The sequence below is a fragment of the Pelecanus crispus genome, chromosome 3, assembly GCF_030463565.1.
Source record: "Pelecanus crispus isolate bPelCri1 chromosome 3, bPelCri1.pri, whole genome shotgun sequence".
NCBI classification, from domain to species: domain Eukaryota; kingdom Metazoa; phylum Chordata; class Aves; order Pelecaniformes; family Pelecanidae; genus Pelecanus; species Pelecanus crispus.
The window spans coordinates 77,998,643-78,020,464 of NC_134645.1; the positions used below are offsets into that span (position 1 = coordinate 77,998,643).

At 43.5% G+C, this 21,822-nt stretch overlaps 1 protein-coding gene across 1 annotated transcript; it reads right to left on the reverse strand.

Moving 5' to 3' along the window:
- Positions 1-19,026: 19,026 nt before the first annotated feature.
- MARCKS (myristoylated alanine rich protein kinase C substrate) lies at positions 19,027-21,126 on the reverse strand. The gene is made up of 2 exons (XM_075708293.1): positions 21,028-21,126; positions 19,027-19,806 (listed from the first exon to the last, which is right to left on the reverse strand). The coding sequence occupies exons 1-2, from the start codon at positions 21,124-21,126 to the stop codon at positions 19,027-19,029; spliced, it is 879 nt and encodes a 292-aa protein (XP_075564408.1).
- Positions 21,127-21,822: the final 696 nt, after the last annotated feature.

Genomic DNA, 21,822 nt, shown 5'->3' on the forward strand with positions numbered 1-21,822 from the left:
AACAAGGGTGGCCTATCTGAAAATATTTTCTGATTGTGAACATTGCAATGTAGGCTGAGCCTAGTTAGAGAGCCTAGTTAGAGAGCCTGGCTTGTGTGTACATATTTTCTCTTCTTTTAGTGTCCCAGCGGGGCAGAGAGTCCCTGGAAGGCTATCAAGCATGGACTGGCTTTCAGAGCTTACTCCTTGCCAGCAGCCTCTCTGTGTGAGGTCAATAAAATTTGTTTGCACTTGACAACAATAGAGTATTTTTGCGTTTCACAGTGTGTCTCCTTGGGACCAACTGCTGTTTGGGAAGGCCCTTAGGTCCATCCCTCCCCTTTATCCCATGCAGGATGAAGGCACCACCCTTTCATGCCCTGTCTCTAGAAGATGGTGACTGCTATAAATGCTGGGGTAGGCTTACAGACTGGCTGGAGAGGAGTTGCTTCCAAGCACAGACCTAGGAGGGGTCAAAGGAGGGATAAAAGCTGGAGAAGTGGAACTTGGCTCTGAAGTCAAATAACTCATGGGTGAAGGGTGTTTTTTGAAGAGGCATTGAGATGTGGTAAGAGTGTGGGGCAGCTAGCTGTTCTTCCTGCAGAGCTAGGGGCGGATCATCTGACATAATCTCCTCTTGTTCACCCCTTTTCCCACCCAGCCTCTGCCACCCATGCCGAGGGGCCAAAGGAAGAAGGCTGATCACTTATGGGGGAGGAAGGGCATAGGGGAACTTCCAAGGGGATGTGAAGGCCAATTCAGAGTACAGCTACATGTTCCATCTATCCTGCTAAATGATGCTTGGGAACCTGGGTTTTTTTGAGTGGTGGGATGAGAAGATGACCTTTCCCCCTGCAGCATGAGTTTCTCTTCTACTCCCCTCCCTGCTAGAGATTTTAAGTAAAAAGACAACTAGAGGGCAAGTGGTTTTAGTTTAGCCAGTGTCTCTCTTTGAAACACACTGGTGTGGGACATAAGCATATGATTAGCGTGCATCACAGCATGAGGATGGCCCATGGTGATCAGCGAGGCACTTGAGCACGTCATGCAGCCTTACTGGGTCAGAAAAGGAGCGATCTGTTCTGCAGGGCTGGAGCTCACTTTGGCACTGGGTCATGCAGAGGCCTTTTACCTTCCGAAACGGTCAGCCCCAGGATGACCACCTCACATCTGGAGGGCAGGGTGGTCCCAGGAGCAGTGTTAACCGCGAGTGCCCAGGAGGCTGGGTGGCAGCGCGCTCCAGGAGCACTGCCCTGTTCTTAGTACAGCAAAGGGTGTTTCACCAGTCTAGGGTAATGCTGAGAGAGGTCAGGCACTAAGCATTGCAAAAGTTTTTCCTCTCCCTCTCTGTGGCCATCAGGGAAGCTTTTGGGTCCTTCTTTCTTTCTAGCATTATGAGATAACTGTAGATGCTAAAAAAATCAGGATAGGCTGGAAAGTAGGTCATGGGGTTGTGCATAGGACTGACAGCATACAGCAAATGCAAAGGGGCAGACCCTCCCTAAAGGGTGCTGTAATGAGCTGTGAGACAGATGTTCTGCTTGGGATGACCCAAATTCTGTGCAGCAGTGTCTTGCTCATGGCAGGCTAAGGTGCCCTACGAATTTGTGAGAAAAGCTCCTTTGCCAAGATGCGACACCCTTGCTGGCATACCAATCTGCCGGGCAGACCCCACCGTGAGGGGGAGACTAGTGTTACGCTCACGGGCTTGCTAACCTGATAGTTTGCTGACCTTAGCTCTTCTCTCGCTCACAGCGTCTTCAAAACCTCACACAGACGCCTTTCGTTGTGCTGCACGCGTCAGTTCTAAAACCCTTTTAAAATAAAATACTGTTCCTGAGAAGGATAATTATTACAGGTCTGACAATCCAGAAGAGTTTTCTAATAGCTCAGATATACATTGCCTAAATTATTTCATAATACTAAGAAAATGACAGCATCTCTATCTCAAAAAATGGTCAGAGAGGGTTATATTTAATACAGTTGTCTAAAATACTACACAGTATATTCTACTACTGTGCAATAAAAAAAAAAAAAAGTGAATAGTTATATCTTCCTCAAGCTTAGCAGCTGGATCTTTTTTAAAAATCTTAAGAGCTTGATTTGCCCAGTTCTTTTAAGGGACAATTAAACTTAATGATCTACACTTCAAAAAATGACCTGCAATTTTGAGAATTTTAATTTAATGGTTTCCCTACTTGAAATAGGTCAGAAGTACCTTATTGTTCAAACTGATGGTGTTTGGTGGTTCTTGAAAAGCAAAATGGAAACATCTCAAGAAGACAGAGCCAGCTTTTCCCATATAAAGGGCTGACATATCATACTAGGGTAAAGCTATTCTTACAGATGCATTTGCCTTTGGGTTTGAATACATGTAACTAATTGCAAAAGGGCCTTCATTGAGTTTGTAAACAGGAGAATGTAGATCTGGGAGAAGAAATGAGTATTTTAGTTAAAAGGGAACTAAACTCAGTTTCTGATGATGCTTCCTTATTTGTACAATAGCATGACGCGACATTTCCATTGTAGATGTTTCACTTCCATACTAGATCATTTGTACGGTCAGTTTGGTAAAAATTAGAAGCTTTAATGAAGTTTTCTGGATTGTTTACATAATCTGATTTTTTTTAAGATTTAAAATTGCTGACAACATAGAAAACCTGAAGGCGTAAAGGAGAAAAAGCAGTAGAAACCATCTTACAACTTGTGTTTTTCATTGCACCGACACACTTCTTTCAGCAAGTAGTTCATATACTTATTTAGTTTTGGAAAGGATTATTTGTTTGAAAGGGATACAGAACAGCTTTGGCTGCCTGTTACTGATAAATCAACTTTTCTGGACGTTGACTGACTCCTTTGGAGCTTTGAAATGTGTTTGCTTAGCTGAACAAGATAATGAGAAGCAACCAGTCTGGCCATTAATTATATCATTAGTTGTATTTAAGTCAGCATTTACCACACCACAGTGCTGTACATGAGAATTAGCTTTTGCTCCTGTTGCATGCAGGGGCTCCATATACTGGCACTGAAGTCAGTTAGATGGTTCCCATGAAGCAAGCATGCAGAATTCATTTTTCGACAGGGGACAAAACTGAAGTCTCGCTGTTTATTCCAGGCCGTCATAGCAAAAGCTGAATAATGCACAGCAAGATAAAATCAATTAGCAGTTGAGGCCTGCACACAAAGTATTTTTATGCTAGGGATTTAGTGCAATGCTCTCTGTATAAATATCATGATTCGTTCCATTCTTTAATACAGTTAAACAATGGGTGTTCCTTAAAAAGGGACGTTCTTATACATGCTATTTTACGCATCTTGGTAAGTACAGGCAGCATTCACCCTTGACAGCTATAGATCAAATTACAAGCAAGCCACAGAGAATTATGTTTCTGCAGAGGGAACCCTTAGTCCCCTGCTGGGCTCCTGTGAAAGAGGTGGCCAAAAGCCAGCTAACTTTGCTCCCCAACTGCAAGGAGCCAGGCTGCATTACACTGCTGGCAGCACTCAGCATCCCAGAGGAGGTTTTTCTGAGCGGAGTCCAAGCAAAGCCACCACCCAGGGCTACACAGTCTGGTCTGCAGCTGGGGGAAGCTCGCGCTGCAACTCATGGCTGGGGCGGTGGCCAGGAGAAGACCCGGCCAGGGCAGCTGGAGCCTCACCTCTTCCAGCCACCAACGCGGCTTCTGCAGGACATGTTGGTGTCGGTGTGGGTGCCACCACATCCATGCCTGTTTGCTCACGATTGTCCCCATGGGCTGGGGGAACAGTTGACACAGGCGCCGCCAACAGCATTGTCCTCGCGGTTACACCACGTGAGCGGCACTGGTGTGCTTAGGGTGCAAAACCCCAGGCGCTTGCTTCCCCGTTCACCCCTGTCTGAAAGCATTTGGAGTGATGAAAGAGTTCATCCCCATCTCACATTCTTCCACAGAGAGGAGAGTTACTTACGCTGCAAAAATTTGCTTCACACAGGTATAGCTGTGCTCTCACTGCGGACTGTGTAACTCGTTTGGTAAAATCAGCAACCCAGCGATACAGTATACAGAGCAAATTTATAAATAAAACCTTTATTGTGTACAAGTGATGAAGAGATTGGAGTATTATATAAGGCCATGTCTTAAATGGGAGTGGTGGTGGGGATGCCTTTACCAATTTCTATTCTGACAGTTACCATTTAAAATTGTTTCCATTGTTCACCAAAATGTTTGCAGCCATGCTTAATATTGGTTTTCAAAGTTGCAGCTGATGTTCATTTGTGCTCTATGCCAATATTCATCTCCTGCAAGACACATTTTTTTTTATATATATATATACACACACTGTAAAAGTGGTATGTCTTTAAAGGCCTGGTGGAACACCTCAAATTCTAGTAACGAGCTTGGCAAGGCTGCCCTTTAAAAGATTCATGAGTGACCAGGGAGGATTTTTGTGGGTCTTTTTTTTTTTTTCTTTCTTAACAAAGTACCCAAGATCGCTGCAGCTCTATTAAAAATCCATCCTAATGACTGTTTAGGTAGAGTTCAATGCCAACTTTCATTTTAGATTCAACTTAGCACCTCTCGTTAATTTCTTACATTCTTCTGGGACTGAGGATTTCCATATTTGGTTTTACTCTTGGATTATGTCAGAAAAGTTTGAACAAAATTGTTTCAGCTAAATGAATGTGAAAAAAATATATCTTCCATATGTTGTTATCAAAATCTTCTGCATCTGTTTAAGTCAAAAATGGCAAGCCAGAAATCTTTATGTTGGCTTGCGATATAGCCTCTTCAAGAAAACACTCTTGGGTTGAAGAAAATTGGTTAAGGAGTTTTAAATCAACTTGTCATTTTTCTGCATACTATGTAGACCTCTTTCATTTTTCCCCTCTCCCTTTTTCTTAATTTAGTCTTAAACCCTTGTTTAAAATGAGTTTGCCAGGGATTCATTTACTAAGAATATCTTTAATGACATCTCAGTTACAGATACATTTGTCAAGAACCCCAGCTGTTAAGTCCAATTGACTTGAAAAAGCCAGAGGGGATGCCGTTGCTTCAGTATATGAGGGATGAAAAGGTTTAGCGTGTACTGTCAGCTCTCTTTCCCAGTTCATACCAGTTTAAGCATCAGACCTGACGACCTTACTTATGTCGGTACAATGACATCATTTTGCATGTGTACAGTCAGACTCTTTCTTGTCCTTTTTATCTAAAACAGAGAAATAACATACAAAACCTAAGCTAAATAGAAAAGTTGAGAAATACCCACTTAAAAGTCAGAAAATCACAAAGGCTGAGGTTGCTACAACAGTGCTAAGACTTCACACCCTCTTTATACTCTTATAAAGCTTACAACCCACTTTGACAAAAGCCCATGTTTAGAAAAAGAATAAGCCTTTAAACTCAAGTACTTAAATCCAGCAAAAAGTAAGACTTAAGGTAGTTCATTCTCTGGTCCAGTAAGTATCTAATAACTTGGAGCCCAATGGGATGGCCTCAACGAGAGATATTAAACTCTCCCTTTCCTACTCCTTCTCCCCTCCTAAAGAGTGAATTCACTCCTAAAGAGTGAATACATTGAGGGGGGGCACTTTTCTGTGAGATAGGTCTTCAAATCTCTTCAGGCAGGCATGTAAGCTTGCCAGCAGCTCCCAAGAGCACTCTAACTCTCAGCTATTGTAAAAATAAGCACACAAAAACATATGTAGAAAGTCCCCCACATCCTTCCTTTCTCCTCTTTGCTGTGTTTCCCACTGGCTAAACAGGGCAGCTGGGAGCAGGGCATTGGAAATGTGTTTCCCAGGTAGCTAACTTTCTCCAGACATTATAAAGGGAGCCTAGACATGAAAGCCATGTGTGAAGTCAAGGACTTCTGTTATTCCCCCTTATATAAGGAGAACTATAGTGCAGAGCAATAAAAAACAAAATTTCTAAACAGTCCACTACTTCTGCATTCCTTAGTCTCATGTAGAAAACCTTAAATACCAAAGGACAGACTGTTCCCATTTTGTTAGGCTAGACTGGTAAATATTCAGAAAATCTGAAAAAACCCCACACAAAATACTTCTAAAATATTGGAGTAATCATTTGCCCAAGGCTGTATGGCAAACCAGCGGCAGAGACAGCAGCAGAGCACATTTCCCTGGGACTCTAGTTCAGTGCTTTGAGCACACAAGAGTCCTTTCTCTTCTTTGTTCCTACTTTGCTACCCAAATTATAGGGACGTAAGATGTAAGAGACATCAACCTCATTCTGTTCTGGTTTGAGGAATACTGCATTACTGTTTTATTTGCTGATCCACTGCATAAATAACCACATCTCTAATGGTTACAAGCATATGAGAGGTAGGTGCTACTGAAACGCATGTGCTGGCTGAGGCAGACGCATTACAAAAAACCCTTCAATTTTAGGATGACATTATTAAAGTTTCCATCAAAACTGTGTTTGTTAAAAGAAGCCAAATTAAGTTTTCATGCATAACTTTATTTTTGACGGTTTCTCCACCTCAGCTTTGTACTTCGCATTTCCTTGTTTTAAGAGGAAACTGGGCTCATAACAGATATCTGAAAGTCACATTCCTGCATGTTGTTTTAGTGAATAAATGAGAAATTTTGATACTTTAGAAAGAAAGAAAGGGGGAAAAAAATGTTTGTTCTGAAGTGCTCGGACTGACAGGAGTGGGGAGTCAGGGAATCTCAGTCTCCACCTTGATCAGACCTTGGTGATTACTGCTCACGGAGTGATGGAAATCCAACACACTTCCTGTTGGTGCTTGGGTGATTAATAAGATGACATGTACAGAAGCAGGTGGCTGAATTTCCCTTGAAATAAGACCAGTCACATTCAATGGAGAGTGTTAAAATGTATATACTAGGAGAAAACATTAAATGGAGTAGTGTGTCTCCTGGGTAGACATAACATGTAATGACTGAAATTGTGACGGAGCACCTAACACGATGTTCCCCGAAACCCACAACCTGTTCAAATGTGGTCAGTACAGTGAGGTAAAGATCATCACTGCTGTTGTTTGTAGACTGTCGCTATATGCATGTATGTGTATGTGTACACACACTACATTATTGTGTATGTGTGTGTATATCTATAAGAGGTTACAGACTATGAAAAGTGGATCTAGTTTTAGCAGCTGAAGATCAGTTCAGAAGGAAGAACTCAGTGAAGAAGTACGAGCATCTCTCTCTGCTGAAAAATTTTCCTTTCTGATTAATCTCTGCTGCTGGTCAGCATGTTACAGGTGTGTTTGCCATTGTGTACAGTTGCACTCTACAACACTATTTAGGTATATAACACAACTGTTGCAGGTCTATCGTAGGTTATAATATATAGTTATACTTGTAGATATGTAAATTGCTACATTTAGCAGATGGTCTTTGTACCTTAGGTCACCACAGACAATTCAAGTGGTTTAATGCCAGATACTAAAGGACTGGGGCACTCTTACTGGTAAACTAGTTCCTCTTCATGAAACCAGAATAGCAATACTTCAGTGCTGTTTCGTTTGCAACTCTTTTTCTGTACAGGCTATAGATTTTAATGGGGATCTCATTTTTTGCTGTGAGTGTATAATACCTAACTTAATAGAGTCGACCCTTTAGACTGAATAGTTAACATGTAATGGAATATTATATTTATTATTATTTTATAAAATAAATGTTAAAAACAATTGATTTATTTCCAGAATCTGTTTCTGCTTAGAGACCTTACTGATAACCACATTAAGAATAATATGTGGCTCTGTTAGTGCATGTGTATTTTTATTTAGTTGGATGTTTATACATATGTATCTCATGAGGTAAATTCTGGACAACTGTTATTGTACCCTCCCTTTCCTGTACACCAGCTTAACTTTTACTGAAACACAAGACAAAGTTTTCCTTGGTCTCTCAAGACCTTTTTGAAATCACTACACTGAATTAAAATTCTAAAGTGAAGATATATAGGTAGGGAAGGGATCTTGAGCTATGCTTTTGACCACCACTGGCATTAAGGTAGGATAAAGACAGATTGTCCCTTTCAGATTATCTGTTCTAACCTCAAACCTCTACAAGAAAGAAGGTTTTCCACAACTTCCCTGTTGTGTAATCTGTTAGACCATTGAATTATGCTTGTAGTTAGAAATCCTTTCCTAAAACTTAAGCAATATCCTCTTTCTTACAAACTATACTAATTATTTTTGGTCCTGCCTCCAGTTGACACAGAGAACAACTGATTTCTCTTTATTATAACCTTTCATGTATTGAAAACCCAAACTAAACTCCTAGCCCTCCAAACCTCTCTTTACCTGGAGTACACAAACCCTTTTTTATTTTCCTTTGTAAAGCCTGTGTGTTGCTTTCCTGTGCAATTTCCATATTGCCTAAGATTGTTCTTAAAGTGCATCTTTCTTAGAAGATGCTCAAAACGACCCTGTTGAGCCCTTGCCTCTGCATTCAGAAGAGGACTAATGCTTGACTGATATTGCCTATGAGGCACCGCGACCCCAGGCTCCTTTCCTGTTGCCTGGGTAGTCCCCATTTTCTGTTTCTGAATTGGTTTTCTTCTCTTTCCTGAAGCATAGCCCTTTGCTGAATTCCTGCCTGATTTTTGGATCATGTCTCCAGTTTATTACCATGTGAAGCCCAACAGTATTCTGAGTTCCCTTTTATGTGCACTTCCAGTCCTCCTAGTATGGCAGCAAACCATTGACTGTTATACCTTGAGGTTATTTTTTTCAGCTGACTTTGAATAGAATAGAACTGTTTAGGTTGGAAAAGACCTTTAAGATCATCCAGTTCAACCATTAACCTAACACTACCAAGTCCGCCACTAAACCAATTAAGGGTAGAGTAATAATTTCATGTTTCCTGGCTTGGTGGTTGGATTATTTTTTAATGAAAGTAAAAACTAGGAATCATTAGGGTTGGAAAGGATCTCTAAGATCATCAGCCTAATGAACCAACCATTTGCTCAGCATCTGTTTTCCTGGCTCCTATTTCCCTGGCTGGGCTTATGAGCATGTTCCACAGGACAGCATCAAAACTATTAGCAAAGTCAAGACCTGACTCCCACTGAACTACTAGGCTGGATATACTGTCAGAAGAGAAAATTACATTGGCTTGACAAGTTTTATTCTTGTGATGCTGATCTTGACTATTTCTTACTATTTTATTGCCCTATAAATGCATTTGCTCTGGTATATTTTCAGTTATCTTAGTTGGCTGCTTTGTCTGTAATTTCCCTAGTCCTTGCTTCATCATGTTGTAGTTCCACATAACACCCATGTTTCTTTGTCCTTCTGCCAGTCCCTCCCTTTTCTTTTTTTTTACTCCCCAACCACTTCTCACTCCTCTTTTCCTCAGCTCTTTTGTGAAACCATACCTAAAATCAGTATTGTATTTGCCTTTCTCCAGTTCTCCAGACTATCCCATTTCTTTTTGTTGTCAAAAGCTCTCACTAATGGCTCAGAAATCGTTCAGCTAATTTCTTAATGCTGTTTGAAATTCTTTGACTACTGTTTTTTTTAATTAACTTACTCTTTCCTCCTCTTGGTGTGTTGTAGAGTTTTCCAAGTTTAACACTCTTGGTAGCAACAAGTGCTAGATGTCTCTGGTTACATTGGCTATAACAATTTTAGGGAAATTCCCTCCCATAGCTCTCCCATGCTGCTAGCAATACAGAGACTATAAATATAGCCAAACCACAAGCATTTTTACCACTTTAGCTGATTTATGCAACATGATGGTGCAAGTGTCATCAGGCAATCCCTGCACTACCATTCCTGTCTACGTTAGAGGAAAAGTTCGAGAAGTTTTTAAACGTGTGATTTGCCGGTAAGTGCCTCTGATAAATTTGGCACAGTGTTCTAGAAATGATAGCGAATACAATCAATTTAACAAACCAGTGAGGCCATTTTCTTTCAATGCCATGTGAAAATAAATACGAAAAATCTCTAACAGAATGTGCTTTTTCTTCTATTTAATACATCATATGCATATACATCTCATTGGGCTGCTGGTTCATGAGAACTCACAGCATTTCAGAAGGTGGGTCTGAATCAATTTCCCAGTAGTTCCATTCTCTTGTTTTTCTACAGTAAGTCAGCTGGAATACATACATTTTCTTCTGATATCTGTATTTTTAAAACACAATTTGGACTGTGCAAACTTCTTATTAATACTCTTAGGAAACACAAATAATAACTGGAAAATTCAGGGTGTCAAGGCACTTTCTTAATAGAAAAGAAAATCCATGAAGAATCTTCATTTCTGTACTTTAATATGCCAGTATTTAATAAAGGTGAGGATATATTGTGATAAAAAATAACCAGTCCCAAAACAAAAATCATATATCTACATGCAAATATTCCCCCTAAACTAGGCACCTCCCTTCCCTCCTTCCCAAAAAGCCACACTACTCCCAGGGTGGGAATTGCTGCCAGTGCACAAAACAGCCACCCGGAGGAGTGAAATGTATTTAAGTTTCAGTACATGAAAATAGCCTCAAAGTGTCACTAGAGAGCTATCGATAATCTGGTTCTAGCTACATTTTAAGGTTTTGGGGCTTTGTGATCTTTTCACTCACGAGCCACTTCTAATTTAATCCTTCTTATTGCTTAAAATGCCCATCACTATATATGGCGATGAAAATGCCCTGGTCACTTGTATACGGATGGCAAGTCTTTCAGTATCATAGTTCAGGTTTTATGAAGGCAAAGAGCATGAAGTGAGAAAAGAAACTTACAAATAACAGAGATCTTAAAAAAAAAAAAAGGAAGTTGGTAATTAATTCCCTCCCCCTTCATAATCTTGACCAAGACAAATAGAAATGTGATTTAACAATGGTAGGAAGTGAAAGAGCCTAACCTTTCTGCATTTAGCCTGGAAGCTTTTTCAGAGCAGAGACTGTCTCTCGTGTATGTTTACACAGTCCCCAGCACAAGCAAGGCTCATATTTAATCTGGGCCTTTTGAGCCCATATCACAATATAAATATTTCCTAATAGTAGTTCTTACAGGAATGAACCTTTGTTTGCACTGCTGTTCAGAAGTGGTCCCCGGCCGTGCTCCTCCTTCGGGATTCCTTCCCAGCTGGCCACGTCACTGTCATCTGCTATTCGATTGCTTCTAAGGCAGCAGATTCATGTCAAAGGAAGCCTTCAGTAAGATCATGGAAAATTTTAAAATGTCCAGTTGCACTTGCAAATGGTGCATGTCTTACACGTGTGTTGCTTCACTCAAATGCTACTGGGAACATCTTGTGTTCAGCTCCCTTTTACAGTGTCATTTGAACTTGTGTGGCTTTCCTTAAGAGTTATGCTACACGTGTTCCTCATTTTATCTTTGTCACAAAAGATAAAGAGTGTTTTATTTCTCCTGAAATCCTCAGGAACAACTTAGCACTTCAATCTTCTGCATCTCTACATGACAGAGCCATGCAGAATGTTTCCAGTGATTGCTTCTTGCAGTTACACCTGGGATGTCTACTGTGACGCATTTAGGAGAAGAGAAACTTCAGAAGTACTATTTTGTTTCTACTTCTATATATTCATAGATTATTAAACTGATGATTATCATAACATGTATGCAATAACAACAACAAGATTCAAGTCAAAGCCCTAAAGCCTCTTTAGATTATACTAGATTAGATTAGATTTGCACTGGGATTTAAACAGAGAACAGTTGGCTTTGAATCTCTCTTCCCTGTTTATTAAAGTTGATGGTCCTATTCTAACATCCCTGGAAAGGTATTTTCCCCTTCTTTCTCCCCTTTGGCCCAAGTTATAGTAACATCAGAAGCTCCATGATCTTGAAATTACATCTTTCCATGTAGGCAACACAAAGACAAAAAAATTATGAGATAACACAGTATTCAGTGGATATCAGTGATCACCAAAAAGTATTGGGTTTACATTGAAAACAGCAAACTTTTCTGATGATTTATCCACATGAGCTTTTAAATACACTTCTGCATCATCACTTCAATGTATAGGCTTGTTGGGTATTAGACAGACTCCATGTGGTGGTGACAGGAGAAAAGCTAGGCCTGATGAATCTCCAGGGTGTCAACTCTTGCATATATAATAATGTGGATAAGTTTCCAGCAGCATCTCATTTTTGTCATTTGTGACAGCAACATGTGAAAGTCCTCCTGTCCATTTTGCCAGTGTGGTCCTGTGTATCTTCAGTCTCTTAACACAGCTGCTTTCTTGTTCTTTTACTGCACGCACTCCATTTCAGGTGGAAAGCAGGTGGACGCTGCCTGGAAGAATCAAATATATTTTCTCTTATCATTAACAACATTTATGGGGGAATTTTAGAAGTACTTTGTATTGGTTAACTTCCCTCTCACAGATCACAGTGACAGAAGAATGAGTCCTTTGCAAAATTCCTTATCTAATTTAGTATATATATGACATTGTTTCTCCATGTGAGCACTAACTTGTAAAGTTAGGTGTTAAACACCAGAATAAAATATTAAAACTGAATTCAAATGAACCTATGTAAAAACATCCAGGGAAATGGATTCAGACAAATTTTGGAATTATTTTCTTTCCAGTGGTTTAAGTTTTCTTCCTGGATATTTATTAGAAACCAAAGACATACTTAAGATATGCAAAGATAGAACCAGGGGAAAAAAACCCTCATGTTCCTTCATGCATTCTGAATATCAGCCCATGATCTCTGCCATTTTGTTTGATTACTGAGATGGAAAATATTTGCTGCCCAGTCTCTGCAGAGGTACTGTGTCTAGTAAACTTGCTTTAACAGGCTCCTGAACTGCAATGTAAGTAAGGCCTGTGACCAGCCTAATGATTCATTCCTGGAAAATGTTACCTTCATCAATTTTGGATTTAGTTTCCTTGATGGTTTTCGAAAGGGGCGTGGCATTGCACTCCAGTGAAGACAGTGTCCTGCATAATTAAATCATATTTTTTAAAGACAGAAGGTGGGGTACTTTACCCCTATGACAGCCTTGCTCCAGAGGGCTAGAAGAAAGCAGTTTCTTCCTTTAGTTCCTAACATGTGGGTTTTGTTGGTTTTTTTTTCTCCTCTTGCTCTCCTTTTGCAAAGGCCCTACCTATGCAGGCCTTCACTTACTGGTCTGGTCCAGAATGGTTCTTTTCCAGTGGGAAGCCTATTAGCAACAGCTACACAATGGGTTTTGTTTCCTCTGAACAGCAGGTCACCCTTGTAAGCATGGTTTTTGTGTTACCAAATTAATTTAAAATATTCAGGTGGGTCTACACAGCAAGTTTCAGAGAGATAACTACTCCAATGTAGGCTAGCAAGTCACTTCTTGAAGCTGTTACAGCTACTTAGCAAGTACAAATTCCCTAACTAACAGATTCATAGGTATTTTATTTTCTCTCTCTTTTTTGGAAGCTAAGCTAAGTGAATTTCAGGAGACAGAGTCTAGTTTGGACTGTAAGTGAATTTCAGGAGACAGAGTCTAGTTTGGACTGTACCTAAAAATAAATCTCTAGTCACCTGGGCTCCGCTAAGAGCTACTATCAAATACTTCATTACCAATGGTATCAGCTGTGGTGCTAGAAAGGACCTCAGAAGACAGTGTTGCTTGGCTCAAAACAATTCCTCTCCAGGGCTCTTCTAGTGTGGGTTATCATGTACACGGTCACAAGAATTAACCTAAGAATCCCAAGTCCTGGAACATTTACCTACTCAGTGCATACCACCAGCACGCATACCACCAGCAACACTTCCCCATATTGCTGCTCTGAAATCAGAATTGTGTTAGACACCAAAACAACAACAACAACAAGACCCCCCCCCTTTTAACTGAATAATGTCTTTGCCTCTTTATCTAAATTCATCATAGCTCTGAGAACTAATATTGCATGTATCTTGTTTGGGTTTTTCTAACCTCAAGTATTAATGTCCTGTTTCATCTATTATCTTGGTAGTCCTGTTCTGGACAAACATGTCATCCTATAACAAAGACTGAGGGCAAAGATGTATAAATAATACTTGTAACCCTCCTCAAGATTTGAAAACGTTCTGAAAGCATTAACTGAAGTTTTATGTCACCTCTACCAGAAAACATTATCCATATCCTAAAAGAGGGGCAATTCTGAAGCCAAATCTCTTGCTTTCCTATAGAAAGTGTACTCAATAATATAGCCCAAATTTACGTATTCCTAACTCTCTACTTTATTCACAGGCCAACACTTAGATCACTCATCTGTTTAGCCGTAACCATCATTTTGACCCCACTGCTGACCCTCCTCGGATCTTCCCAATAGGCAATGTCCCTGCTTCAGAGCGCTCTCAACAGTTGTCTCGGTAAACCCCTCATGAAACACACTGCTACAGTTTTGCTTTCTAAATCCTCAAGCAAGCAGCAGGCCTTAAAAGCTCACCACCATGCTGGCTCTCCCCAGGGCAAGCTCATACAGAGACCTTCAGTAGGCTCGTACTTCACCGTAGCACCACCTCTTCCATGCCTTTGTTCAAGCAACAGGAGGCTGCCTGGCCCGCTTGCCTCTGCCCTGCTGGACTCGGTCGCAATCCCAACAGTTCCCATTCATTGTCAATTAGCTGAGGTCCCCGGAATTGTAAAGGGGACAAATTAACCTCACTGTCTACAGTATGTTATAAACACAATATACTGTTTTCACTTGCTGCATACTTCAAGAAAGAAAATACCTGCTTTATTCTACCCCAGTGACCTAAGCAGGGTAGAAAAATTGGCCATAACCTAGAAACAGCATGCTTTCAAGTAAGCTACATCATTATGGAAGACATATTTTACCTCAGTCTCTTAAAACCTAACAAAGGAACACTGAAATGAGTCGCGTATCACCAATGATGACCCTTTACCTTTACTACTCTTTTACTACACAAATAGTATGAAGACTGAATTGACAGGACTGATTTTGCAGGAAACCATTAACTGGTATCACAGCTTCAGACTAGAACATGTATTATTCTAGATTTTTTTTAAAAAAGCAATATAAAAGGACTCGCAACTTAGAAAAACCCAAACAATCAAAGCAGATTAAAACCTTTGACCTTTATCTAATCATCTGCAAGTGGAGTTCAAGAGTTAGCTGTTTCAAACAGTATTAGATAACAAAAAACATTCTTAAAACACAGACAACATCCTCCCTCATAATAAAGGAGTAAAATACTCATATATGCAATATTTGCATCAAATATAACCAACAGGAGTTCTTAGGTATGTCAGAGGTTGATACATGGACACTGGATTTCTATACAGTGGTTCTATATCCAAGGGGGAAGGTGAACGCACTCCAGCAGAAGCCAAAGCCTACGCTCCTTTTTCCTCGCCCAGCTCGCCTTCCCCTTTTCTTGCCTTGCTTTCTTGCCTGAAGGCAAAGTCTCTACAATTTCACATTAATAACTATCAGAACCAGATACAGAACTCGAGTACTTGAGGTCAGACACTGTGATTTGGAGAGTCTGACATTAAGTTTAGATATTACCAAGACAGGCATGAAATTGGAAAGGACTTTTGTACAACCAAGTTTTGACCTTGAACAAGGAAGATTGTTGCCTCGGTCTAAGTAAATAAACATAAAAGAAGTAAATCTCTAGAGCCCCTAGTCAGGCAAAATTAGATTCCAGTGTAAGGTTTACCTAAAAATATGACATTGTTTCAGCAAAACAGAAGTTACCTTGTTCATAGCAATAATAACATTCTGCTTAAAAAGAATCACAGCAACCCACAAAAGATAGGCAAATCAGCTTGAAATCACACGTTTTAAAGTCACATGCGTTCAAATTCTGGGATAGTTTGTTGAAGTTACAATACTTATTACGATTAGTATTTTCACTGAGGCATAACAGCAACCAATGCAATAAAAAGGCATAAAGCTTTCTCGATAAGAAGATTAACCATCTCACCAGTCACTAACACCTAGCCCCTTCGTTTTCCTTGTACATAGATAGGGACATCCTACAATCGCACAGGAGTGACCACTCAGTCACTCAGTCCCTCGGGGACCGAGGGAGGAAGGATGCTCTTGCACAATTTTTTGGCAGGAGGAAGCAGCTCAAAACTCCTCCACTATTCCAAACCCCTTCTGATAGCCGCCTTCTTAAACTGCACAGTGGAAAACTGGTATCATCAAGTCTCCCCGGGACTGCTGGGACCAGAATAGTAGACCACACAGCTGGTCGTCTTAAGACATATTTTTGAAACTCCACTAGTGTTAAGACTTGGAAAGAGATTTCAAGTCAAGCCAAGCCATGGAATGATGAAGCCCCAGGCCAGGAGCCCGGCTGCTGGGGCAGGAGCGATCTCCACCCCAAGGAACTGGAAGCGCTTCAGAAAACACCACCAGCTGAGTGAGGAAAGAACATCAAAGTTTGAAGTAAGCAGGTTGGGAAAAATCTGAACAAGAACTTTACTAGCAATTATTTTCTTCATATGTACACGTACAGTTTGACAAAGAAAAAAAAAGAAAGAAGAAATTCAGACTTTTCTTTAAAAATCCTTGGATTTAAATATATATATGTATTTATTAAAAAGAGACATTGACTCTATGGCCAAGACATCATGCGTCTCAGAACAGGTTTTTACAGCCATGTTATAAAAACCCCTTAGCAAAGCAGTTATGCACTAGACTTCAAACACATGTACTCCAAGAATGACACTGGTGTGGAGGATCTTGTTTTACATCCATTTATTTTTGTCCCTCAGCAATTATAGCATAGTTTCAATACATTTCTAAAGCTATAGAGAAATACCAGGGCAACTAGAGTACATACAAGCCAAAGTTAAAATGGAAAACAGCTGAATTAAAGAAAAAAAAAAAAAAGAAAAAAAAAGAAAAAAAAAACCAAAACAAAAAAAAGTATGCATTCAGCAGGAAATCTACTATACTTCATTCAGTTTAGGCTTTGTTCTTTAGGGAACAAGGTGCTAACGTGCCATTTTCTCATAAAATGAATCATAATTGCTTCCAAAGAGTTTCTGCTGAAAATTTAGGTGGAAGCAAATAAGTGTAACACTAAACTTTCTCCTATAAACTTAGAAGCAACACTTTCTTGAATCAATTTCCACCCTCCAAATACCACTGCTGCTTTTCTTGCATGAACCCACTGTTTTATTAAGGCATAATATGCCCTGAGCAATATGCTGGAAATTAGCCAAAAAGCCTAACAATTAAAGGCGAGCACCAAGTGATTATTTTTATAGACAAATTTTGAAATCCGTTTCATAACTCACCTGTACTTGGGAGTAGTACTTGAGGAAAAAAAGAACATACTGCTTTTAATTACTTTGAGCAGAATGGCAGTGTTAAGCCCCCCTTTCTCCCTCCAGGCTAAAGTTTTCAAGCTAATCGTCTAGGTACCCAAGAAGGACCAGCATACCAAGACGTTAAGTGGGACGTCTGTTCAAGAGCTTAATTTTTAAGCAACTCGGTGTAAAAATTTCAGTGCGCCACCCTAAGCAATTCAAATTAAATCTTGTTTTCCTCAAGAGACAAGACTGTCATACGCTGGATACCTCTGGTCTTAAAAAGCAACATGGAGCCTGGGCAGGAGAATCGTACACTGTACATGCTCAGGCTGCCTTCCAGTCTTTTTTTTAGAGCCAGAAAAGCCTATAAATTACCTGGTGCACTGCCCAATTTCTCTAAAAAATGCACAGTATTACAGACTCCAGGATGTAGGAAGGTAGTTTTCAAAGCTAGTGCCAACAGCACACATGACTTTCTCCATACAAATTTAGGCAATGCTGGCTAGTCCCTTTAAGCTACCAGAGTATCCATAAAAGAAAGACAACCAAATTATACATTTTATTCACATTTATTTTTCGCTTTTAGTGTGCTCACAGAAAATTAGAACACCTTAAGCAGGAGTTTAATAGCAATTTTTGTAAGCAAAGTTACATTCCATCTCTAAGTCAAATTGGTCAAAGCTTCTCCAGTATTTACAAAAACATGATAGACAAGATGCTACACAAAAAAACCATTGCATCTGAAGAGTTTTCCTTTATTTTCAAAGACAACTGGAAAAGAAAGCATTGTCTGCTGTAATCAAAAACATACCACAGTATAAACAGTAACCATTCCACTTATCACAGCTTGGTTGAGTTTAAAATTTGTGTTTAAAAGGTCCAAGATGACTGCAGTTTTACAAAAATGGGCAGGGTGGAAAGAGTTGCAAACTTCATGTGCTTCTGGATATCAAGATTTGTTTTTTTTATACAATAGTCACAGTTAAAAACACCCTGCTGGTAATACATAATTACACTTTATTAAGGTCATAAACCAGCAATAAACAATAAAGCCTATACAACTTGTATTTCTACTTAATCACTGACTGATACAGCTAACATGAGATAAGTGAAAAGTTCCTATGGTTTAAATGAATTCCTAAGACTATGATCTCTTTATCTGGGTATTGATTTTTATTTTTATTTTTTTTTCCTTTTTCCTTTCCTTCTTAATCAAGACTTGTAGTGTTGTAAACCTTATAGAACATCTGCCTCACAAAATACATCGTAATAACTTTCTTTTAAAAAAAAGACTAACCCCTTACATCATTTCTGGCGGGGCGCGCTCCCGGCAAGGGCTGCGCGCCCCGGGTTCCCCACTGCGGCCCCTGTCACTTCATTTGATATCCCTTATTGACCCACCCATCTCCTTCATATATGGGCATGTCCATAGACTGATCGGGAAAAGTTTTATAATATGGAGAGAGTTGCGAAGTATGAAAAAAAAAAAAAAAAAAAAACCAAACCAAAAAAACCCCCAAAAAACCCGAACCAACCAAAACAAAACATTAATACTGATGAAAAAAACAAAACAAAACAAAAACAAAAAAAAAAAAACCCCCAAAAATCAAAATATAGAGGGTGGGAGAGGAGGGCGGGGGGGGGGAGCCCCCCTCCGCCCGTTGGAATGGCGGCAACACACAACGATTTGAGATGGGAGCTGCGGGGGGGAGAGAAGAAAAAGAAACGAGACATCTTTTAAATCAATCCCTGGTTGTAGACAAGTTCTCCGAGACCAGTACCTGGCACCACTCCAACAAACAAACAGGGGGGAAGAAAAGTCCGTCGGCGAGGGGCGGCGGCGGCGCTTACTCCGCCGACTCGGCGGCGGGTCCCTCCGGACTGCTCTCGGAGGGGGGCTCCTGCCGCGCCGGCGCCGGCTCCTCCGCGGGGGCCGCCTCCTGGTCGCCGCTGCCCGCCTCGGTCGTGGCGGCGCCGGCGCCCGCCGCCTCCTCCGCCGCCTTCGCCTTCCCCTCCTGCTGCTGCTGCTGCTGCTGCTGGGGCGGCTGCTCCTCCGCCGCCGCCGCCGGCGCCTCTTCTCCCGCCGCCTTCTCGGGGGCGGCCTCGTCCGATTTGGCCTCCTGCGAGTCCCCCGCCTCCTCCTTCGCCGCCTCGGCGCTGCCGCCGGCGGCCGCGCAGGCCTCCTCGGCGGCGGCGGCCTTGCCCTCCTCGCTGCCCGCCGCCTCGGGGGCCGCCGCCTCCTCCTTCCCGCCCTCCGCCGCGGCGGCGGCGCCGCCCTCGCTCTCCGCCCCCTCGCCGGCCTCCTTCTTGTTCTTCTTGAAGGAGAAGCCGCTGAGCTTAAAGGACTTCTTGAAGGAAAAGCGCTTCTTTTTTTTTTTCGGGGTCTCGCTGCTGGACGACGGGGTCGCGCCCTCCTCAGTCTTGGGGGAGGCCTCGCCCTCCGCCGGGGAGGCCGGCTCGGTGCTCTCCGCCTCGGCCGCCTCCTTCTCGGAGGCGGGCTCCGACGAGGCCGCCTCCTCCTTGCCCGTCTCCTCGGCGGGCGCGCTGCCGTTGGCCTGCACCTCCTCCTTGCCCGCCTCCGCCGCCGCGGGGGAGGCGTCGCCGTTCACCTTCACGTGGCCGTTCTCCTGCAAGACAGCGACGGGCGTTACCGGCGGTGCCGGGGGGGGGGGGGGGGACGGACACACGGGACGGACGCGGGGCGCCGCCGCCCTCCCCGCCCAGCGGCCTCTCCTCGCCCGCTCTCCGCTTCCGCCGTTTAAACCCCCCGGGGCGCTCCGCCGCCCGGGCCGGGCCGCGGCGGGCGCCCCCAGCGGCGGGCGGGACGGGCGGCGGCCGCCAGAGGGCGCCGCGGCTCCACGCAGCGGCGGCGGCGCCGCGCACCCCCGCCCCCGGCGCGCCCCGTCCAGCCGCGGCGGCGGCGGCGGCGCGGGGCGGGGAAGGCTAACGCTAACAAAGCTCGCCCGGCCCCGGCCCCCCGCCCGCCGCTGCCCCTCTGCGCCCGGGCGGCGCGGCGCGGCGAGGCGCCCCCGCTCCGCCTCCCCCGCGCCCCCCCCTCCCCGCGCCGCATTTGCATCTTTCGGGCGGCCGGAGCGCGGCTGCCTGCCCCGGGCGGCAGCTGCGGGGGCGGCGGGGGGTGCCCGCCCGCAACGCCGCGGGGCAGCGGGGGCACGGCCGGCCCGGCAGCCGGCTCACGCGTGGCGGGGGGGGGGGGGTGTGACAGAAAGCCGTACCCCGCGGCTGCCGAACCCCCGGCGGAGCTGCCGCGGACGGGGCGGGCGGCGCAGCCCCTGCCCCGCGCTGCCGCCCGAGGGGGCTGCCCGCCGCCGCGCCCCCGCCGAGCCCCGAGCCCCCAGCCCGGGCGGCTCCGGCCCCCGATGCTACACGGCCATCCTGCCGCCACGAGAGGCGTTTCGCGCTAGTCACCGAGCGTCTTCGGGAGGAGGAGGAGGTTAAGCGGGCAGAAAAGCCAAGCGGTATCAGATCCTTCCGTTTACGAGCCATTGGGACGCTTCACCATAACACACGAGGGATTTAAAAAAAAAAAAAAAAAAAAGCAAAAAAAAAAGCAAAAAAGCTGTGCCCCCTCCCCCCCCCCCGCCCCGCAGTAAAGATAAAGCAACAAATCATTCAAAGCCGAGCCCGTTTAAAAAAAAAAAAAAAATAAAGCAATTATTCCTTTGCCTCGAGTTGCAAAGATAAAAGGATCGACCGTGTTCTCCATTGAATGTGCCACCGGGGCATCAAAGGAAGAAGAATTAAACAGGATGCGAAAGAGAGTCCGTCGAAGTTAGATTAAAAAAAGGAGTAGGTTTAATATTTTTTTTAATTTTTTTTTTTTTTTTTACCTGTCCATTCGCCTTGGATGGAGATGCAGCCACTGCTTCCCCAGGTTTCTCGGCGGAGGCTTCGCCCTTTGCAGCGGTCTTGGAGAACTGGGCACCCATGCTGTCTTATTCAACAAAGAAACTCAACAGATCCAAAAGGAGGGGAAACAAAGAGCGTTGGGTTGGTATAAATACTGGGCGACCAGCAGCAGCAGCAACACACACACACACCAGAGGGGAAAAAAAAAGAGAAGAGAGAACAGAACCGATTATAATGCACTCCTTTTAAAAAATTTAAAGTTGAAGAGATCAAAAAGCAGCAGCACAGGAGGGAGGGGAAAAAAAGGGAGGAAAAAGTCGAGCAAAAAAAAAAAAAAGGAGCCCAAGTTTAGTAAAAAGAAGTAATAAAAAATCCCAGATTTGTAGCCGTACTGTAGACAAGGAGAAAATGGAGAAATCTCCCTGGTTGCTAATAAGATGCGGAGTCCAACGCCCAAGTGCACAGATGAATGGGCTTCCCGAGCGGTGACGGCAGCCCTCCGCCCGGCGCCGGCCAATCGCCGCCGCGCCACACAAAGGGGGGCGGGGCCTGGCCGCCCGGCGAACAATGGAGCCGCGATGGCAGCGGTTTGAAATCAGCCCCCGGCCGATAATGAATGTGCCGCTCCGGCGCGGCGCGGGCGGGCGCACGGAGCTCCGCGCCGGGGAGCGAACAAAACACCCCAATAAAGCGGGGCGGGCGGGCAGGGACAATGGGGCGAGGGGCGAGCGGGCGAGGGCGAGGTGAGCGAGGGCGAGGGCGAGCCCGGCCCGGCC